The sequence below is a fragment of the Macaca thibetana genome, chromosome 9 (genome assembly GCF_024542745.1).
Source record: "Macaca thibetana thibetana isolate TM-01 chromosome 9, ASM2454274v1, whole genome shotgun sequence".
Lineage (NCBI taxonomy): Eukaryota > Metazoa > Chordata > Mammalia > Primates > Cercopithecidae > Macaca > Macaca thibetana.
The window spans coordinates 118,588,963-118,596,041 of NC_065586.1; the positions used below are offsets into that span (position 1 = coordinate 118,588,963).

General features: G+C 48.5%; 1 protein-coding gene across 1 annotated transcript in view; it reads left to right on the forward strand.

Moving 5' to 3' along the window:
- The window catches only part of HTRA1 (HtrA serine peptidase 1), a 52,930-nt gene extending 46,077 nt beyond the window's left edge, over positions 1-6,853 (forward strand). Inside the window, exons 6-9 of the mRNA XM_050802697.1 lie at positions 637-751; positions 2,067-2,124; positions 3,940-4,035; positions 6,137-6,853. Coding sequence (XP_050658654.1) covers positions 637-751; positions 2,067-2,124; positions 3,940-4,035; positions 6,137-6,305 — 438 coding nt within the window. The 3' untranslated portion in view covers positions 6,306-6,853. The remainder of the gene's footprint in view (positions 1-636; positions 752-2,066; positions 2,125-3,939; positions 4,036-6,136) is intronic.
- The last annotated feature ends 226 nt before the right edge of the window (positions 6,854-7,079 follow it).

Below are 7,079 nucleotides of genomic sequence, written 5' to 3' on the forward strand. Positions count from 1 at the left end.
AGCTCCGGGGCCATTTGTAGGGGCCGTCTTTAGTAAGGCCTTGGCATCAGGTACTGACATCCCAGCACTCGTGGGAAGTGCGCACGGGGCGACGTATCCCCGCTTGGCAGCTTTCCCTTCCCAGCAGAGGGGCAGCTGGCTCCCAGCTCTGCCCTCCGCCTCCCCCGCAGCACCCTGGGGATGGAGTGGAGACGGCTTTGCGGGTAATGAAGCATGACAGCCCTAAGCTCTAGGGTTGTTCCCCCTCAAGTCAGCAGAGTCATCTTAAGATCATTAGAAATGAGAGAAGCAGGAAGGTGTAGGCAGCCACCTAGAGGACTCTGAGCCTTTGGAAACGTATTCCTTGTGAAACAGGAGCAAATAATATCGTGCATTTTGAAACTATCTGTGCTTACCGCGAGGTGAGCACCCAGTGGCGACCTGGAGTGTGTGCGATTCTTCCACAGCTGCGCGTGGCCTACGCTGCCTGGGTGTCCTGATACCTCTCTCCCTGCTCCCCCGGGGATCCCCTCCGTGCAGCTCCCCGCTTCAATCTCTGAAATAGCTCAGTGACTTCTTTCATGCGCATTCTCTTTGGGGGTGTACCTGCCGGTAAGCCTTCACGATTCAGCAAGCCGTGTCCTTCTTGCCTTTCAGGACGGTGAAGTGATTGGAATTAACACTTTGAAAGTGACAGCTGGAATCTCCTTTGCAATCCCATCTGATAAGATTAAAAAGTTTCTCACCGAGTCCCATGACCGACAGGCCAAAGGTAGGCAAGGCGCACATAGCCCCGGGGACTCCGGAGATTCGGCCTGAAGCTCAACTGCCCTTTGGGAATTGGGGAAGGGAAAAGTGGCAGCCCCTAAGACTAGCCAAGCCGTCTCCGATCCAGAAGTGAACAGGAATGCACATTACTAAATCCCTGGTAGAAGGTCACAGACATTGCGCCATTTTTGTCCTCTGATCATGACAATGTCACTTGAGTCAGTCTAATATGTACCAGACACGATCCTAGGTGATTTCTGTCCATTATTTCACTTTATTTATGTATGTTACTTAATTCTTTTGCCCTATCAGTTAGGAATTACTAGTCCCATTTTGCTGATGAGAAAACAGGTTCAGGGAGATCATTCTACAAACATTTATTGCCTAAGTCAAGCAGGGAGCTTGGCAGTAGACTGCCCAACTGGAGCCTGGGGCTCCGCTGAGGTCTTTGCCGGTGTGATGTTTATGTTCTGTCGGGGGATGGGAAGGCTGACAGTAAATAATCAGACACATTAGATACTATTAGTGCTCCCAAGAAAACAGATCAGGGTGGCTGGCAAGGGAGTGACTGGACAGGCAGTTGGTAGAGATGGTGTGGCCAGGAAATGCCTCCCAAACTGAGGTCTGAGTGAGGAGGAGCCAGCAGGTAGGGATGTGGGGGGAACACTCCAGAAGGAAAGACAGAGGACTCAGCATAGCTGAGTGAGCACAAGGCCCCTGGAGTGGCCTGGGGGCCGGAGCACAGTGACAGCATGGAGGTCTCTGGGGTGGAAAGCTGGCCAAGGCCAAGCAAGCAGGCTCACAGCAGGCCATGGTGAGGGGCCTGGGTTGCATCCTAACCTCATTTAAGAACAGGGAAGTTCATGATCTGATTGATATCACTGAAAGGACACTCTGATGGTTGGGGGGAGTCTGCTGGAGGAGTTGCTGGAAGTTGGGGACTGGAGAAGGAGCTCTCCCAGTCATCTGGATGAGACACGCTGGGGGCTCAGACAAGGGTGGTGGCAGTGGAGGTGGGACAGAGGGGTCACATTCCAGGTATACATGGGGGTAGCGCAAGCCTGGGGAAGGGCCAGCTGTCAGGATGAGGCCATGAGGAATTGAGGATCATGCCCAGGTATCTGACCATTAACTGAACGATGAGACTTTCCTGAGGTCCCCCAGAGGGGAGGGGTCCAAACCAGGATTCGAGCCGCAACCTCAGTGTGCCCTTCTGTGGCCCTTCCTGCAACCTGGGGGATTGGGCCCCCAGCCCCTGGTGTCCCCAGCATACCCACCAACTGGGCTGACCTTCTGCCGTCCCTTTGTTGTCTCACCAGGAAAAGCCATCACCAAGAAGAAGTATATTGGTATCCGAATGATGTCACTCACGTCCAGGTGGGCAAACAGGATGCGTGTGTGTGTCTTAAATTTTAATAAACCTGAACTTCAGAAGGTGCTCACGGGCACCCCTGAAAGAGAAAGCTTATGCAGCCTTAAGACATCTCAGTTTCTGCTTATAATGAAGTAGCATCAGGAAAGAGGACAGGTCATCAGCCGTGGCCCCTTTGTTTGGTTTTATCCTGTGTTTCTGCATTCTGAGCTGGTTTTCTTCATTGGCGGCTGGCCCTCCAGTGTAGAAGGTTCTGCCTTCCTCTTTGAAGGCAGGCCTGAGCAGTGCGTGTGTGGTGGGGCTGTTGATTCATTCTGGCTCATGTCTTCCTTACCCCATATTCTGTTGAAACCCACATTCCAGGAGGGCCCCAAGCCCCTCCCACAGCTCTAGGCACTCTGCTTTCATCGCTCTGCTCTGCGGCAGCTCGTGGGCCGTGGCTGCAGGAATGCCAGGGCAGGCCCAGTGCAGGGAAGTGAATGACTGATGTGCTTGTTTTCCCTGAGCTGGTGGAACTGCGGCCTGTGGTTGGCAGGCTCACGGCATCCTGGTATTTTAACCTGGATGAAAAATTCTGGTGTAATCTCGTGAGTCCTGGTAGTATAGACTCAACTGGCATGGCTAAAACTGTCAGAGGTAAAGTAGGAAAAGACTAAAATATACTAACAGGTAGATTAATGTGTTCATTACTATGATGAATTAATGATTCACTCACTGTGAAAGTATTAATATATTTTGATACACATTATGAATGATGGTCCCTTTCTTCGCACTCCAGAAGATGGAGCCACTTGTCAAGGTTAAAGTGTCTCCTCAGTTGTTTGCCTTTGGAACTAGAAGGTGGAGGGAAAGATGGGAGGCCCTTGGCGCCCAGCTTCCTGGGTTCCTTTTCCAGCTCTGATACTTCCTGCCTTGTGACCTTGGGAACGTTATGACCCCTGAGTGCCTCAGTTTCCTCCTCTTCAGGATGGGGATGACAGCGCATCTGGTGTGTGGCCAGGCTCAGATCAGGGAGCGGTAGCGGTGATCACCAGCCACAGTGATGCCAGCCACTATGTATCACATGTACTAGGCCGGGTGCTTTACTGGGGTGACCTCATCTGATCCTCACAACTCGTGTTGTAGGGTACTGTTATTATCCCCGTTTCGCAGGTGAGGAAATGAAGGCACAGAGAGGTTAAGCAACCGTCTGAGGTCACGCAGCTAGCAAATAGCAGAGCTAGGGCTACAAACCAGGCCAACCACTATACTTTACGGACTCCTTAGTAATAGCTACTATTAATTAAGAAATAATAACAATGATGATGGCTGCGCATTGCTGGCTCACACCTGTAATCCCAGCACTTTGGGAGGCTGAGGCGGGCAGATCAGTTGAGGCCAGGAGTTGGAGATCAGCCTGGCCAATTTGTGAAACCCTAAAAATATGAAAAATTTAGCTGGGCTTGGTGGCAGGCACCTGTAATCTCAGCTACTCGGGTGGCTGAGGCAGGAGAATTGCTTGAACCCAGGAAATAGAGGTTGCAGTGAACTGAGATCATGCCATTGCACTCCAGCCTGGGTGATAGAGCAAGACTCTGTCTCAAAAAAAAAAAAAAAAAAAAGAAAAGAAAAGAAATAATAATGATGAAAGCACTTTCCTTGCTGTTACCAAGTAAATCTTTGACTCTGGTAGACAGGCAATTTTAAAATAGGATCAGAACTCCTGGAGGAATTTTACATTAGACCCAGGGAGAAGAAGGGAACTGGTGAGAGCTTGAGTTTTGCCTGGGGAAGGACTGGTGTCTCTTCACACTAACACGGGTGCTTTTTCTCTGGAGCAGCAAAGCCAAAGAGCTGAAGGACCGGCACCGGGACTTCCCAGACGTGATCTCAGGAGCGTATATCATTGAAGTAATTCCTGATACCCCAGCAGAAGCGTGAGTTAGAGTCATTTTCCCTTATTTTCCCTTTTCCTAATATTCTTGTTGCTCCTGTAGGGGTAGCAGGAAGAGGGAGCGCTGTTCCTTTTCTACTGGCTCAGATGACAGTGTTGATCCTTGACAGATGTGGTCGGACGTTGCTGGTCATTCCTGCTGGCCAGGCCTTCTGACCTGGCTCGGCTTGGGACTCATCCATAGGAGGGTGCCTTCTGTCTTCAAAAGTCCTTGCTCCACTAGGACCCTCCAGATGGACAGAGCAATAGCAGACTCATAATGAGTCTCTGGCTGGCCAGAGAGAGGGTTTCAGGAACAGTGTCCCCAAGCCCTCATGTGGTGGTCTTGTTCTAGGCTTCGGGACCCTTCTCCTCCTGGAGTCTTCCAGATTGTCTCTGACAGTTAGGCCCATACCTGTCAACACCTCCAGAAAAATAACCCAAGTGATATCAAAGTAACATGACAAGAAGTAGCTCAACCATCCATCAGGGTTTGTTACCTGTATTGGAATATCCAGAAAAAAGTGCTAGACCAGGGGCCAGCAATTGTGCCCTGGGGCTGGATCTGGCCCACTGCCTGCTTTTATATGGAGCTGTGGACTAAGAATAATTTTTGCATTTTATTTCTATTTTTACTTATTTTTTAAATTTTTTATTTTCATAGGTTTTTGGGGAACAGGTTGTATTTGGTTACATGAATAAGTTCTTTGGTGGTGATTTGTGAGATTTTGGTGCACCCATCACCCAAGCAGTATACACTGAACCCAATTTGTAGTCTTTTATCCCTCACCCCTGTCCCAGCCTTTCCCATTGAGTCCCCAGAGTCCATTGTATAATTCTTATGCCTTTGTATCCTCATAGTTTAGCTCCCACTTATGAGTGAGAACATTTAAATAGTTGGAAAAATCCTGAAATAAGAATAGCATTTTGTGACTTGTTATATTTGTATGCAATTCAAATTTCAGCGTCCACTGAAATTTGGTTTATGACATCTTTGGTGGCTTTTGTGCTGGAGCAGCCGAGTTGAGTAGCTTCAACAGAGACCATATATATGGCAAAGCCTAAAATATTTCCTATGGACCTCTTTACAGAAAAAGTTTGCAGACCCTTATGCTGGCCCATATGAAGGACCATGACAGCGTTTTGACGCTGACCTATATAAGAGCTACAGTTATAGTGGCAACCACACAAAGGAAGTGCCTCTTAACAGAAGCATTCTGCCCACCCTTGTAGGAACTGCATTCTGAGTTGCAATACCCTTTATAAGCAAGTTGGCCATGGTCACGCTACATGGCAGATAGTACCTGGTACATCCTTCCCCACTTTGGGGTCAATCTTGACCTTTGATCTCCTTGGGGTCATAAGGCCATACAAGTGTTAGTAGGCATTTCTAGAGTGGACATAATGGATGAGTTAGCCTAAAAATCTCAAAAGGAGCCCAGCATCATGGCACCTGCTTGTAATCCCAGCTATTCAGGAGGCTGAAGCAGAAGGATCCCTTGAGCCCAGGAGTTCAAGACTAGCTTGGGCAACAAATGAGACCCCATCTCAAAGAAAAAAAAAAAGGTGGGGGAAGAACATTATAATAATAATAATAATAATAATAAAAACCTTGATAAGTATCCAGTCTACCGATGGTTTATTTTTTATTTTATTATTATTTTTTTTTGAGATGGAATCTCACTCTGTTGCCCAGGCTGGAGTGCAGTGGCAAAATCTTGGCTTACTGCAACCTCCACCTCCTGGGTTCAAGTGAATCTCTTGCCTCAGCCTCTGAGTAGCTGGGATTACAGGTGCCCACCACCAAACCTGGCTCTTTTTTTTTGTAATTTTAGTAGAACCAGGGCTTTGCCATGTTGGCCAGGCTGGTCTTGAACTCCTGACCTCAGGTCATCCACCTGCCTCAGCCTCCCAAAGTGCTAGGATTACAGGCATGAGCCACTGTGCCCGGCCCACTGATGGTTTGAATTATTCTAAGTTCACCACCATCCAATCCTGTTTGCTCTGGGCTTTTAGGTTCTAAACTGTGCCTCTGTCCATGTAAAGTCAGATCAGGAGGAATGGAAACATGAAACATTGCTATTGTGTTTCCCTTTGTGTTGCAGTGGTGGTCTCAAGGAAAACGACGTCATAATCAGTATCAATGGACAGTCGGTGGTCTCCGCCAATGACGTCAGCGATGTCATTAAAAGGGAAAGCACCCTGAACATGGTGGTCCGTAGGGGTAACGAAGACATCATGATCACAGTGATTCCCGAAGAAATTGACCCATAGGCAGAGGCATGAGCTGGACTTCATGTTTCCCTCAAAGACTCTCCCGTGGATGACGGATGAGGACTCTGGGCTGCTGGAATAGGACACTCAAGACTTTTGACCGCCATTTTGTTTGTTCAGTGGAGACTCCCTGGCCAACAGAATCCTTCTTGATAGTTTGCAGGCAAAACAAATGTAATGCTGCAGATCCGCAGGCAGAAGCTCTGCCCTTCTGTATCCTATGTATGCAGTGTGCTTTTTCTTGCCAGCTTGGGCCATTCTTGCTTAGACAGCCAGCATTTGTCTCCTCCTTTAACTGAGTCATCATCTTAGACCAACTAATGCAGTCGATACAATGCGTAGATAGAAGAAGCCCCACGGGAGCCGGGATGGGACGGGGCGCGTTTGTGCTTTTCTCCAAGTCAGCACCCAAAGGTCAATGCACAGAGACCCCGGGTGGGTGAACACTGGCTTCTGAAATGGCCAGAGTTGACTCTTTTAGGAATCTCTTTGGAACTGGGAGCACGATGACTCTGAGTTTGAGCTATTAAAGTACTTCTTACACATTGCTTTCTGCAGTGCTTATTTTCCTTTCCCAAGAGCAGCTTGTTGCAGTCTTTTTGGAATGATTCATGATTCTAATGTCAGTGGGCTCCTCATTAGACTGCATTGTCCATGCAGGTTTGAGCTCTTAGTCTTATGAGTTATTTCAAAATCATCCCATGGGATTTACCGGGGTTATGAACAACTCTGCTCGGACACCCTGGCTTTATGAAGCAGGACTTGAGGACAGTT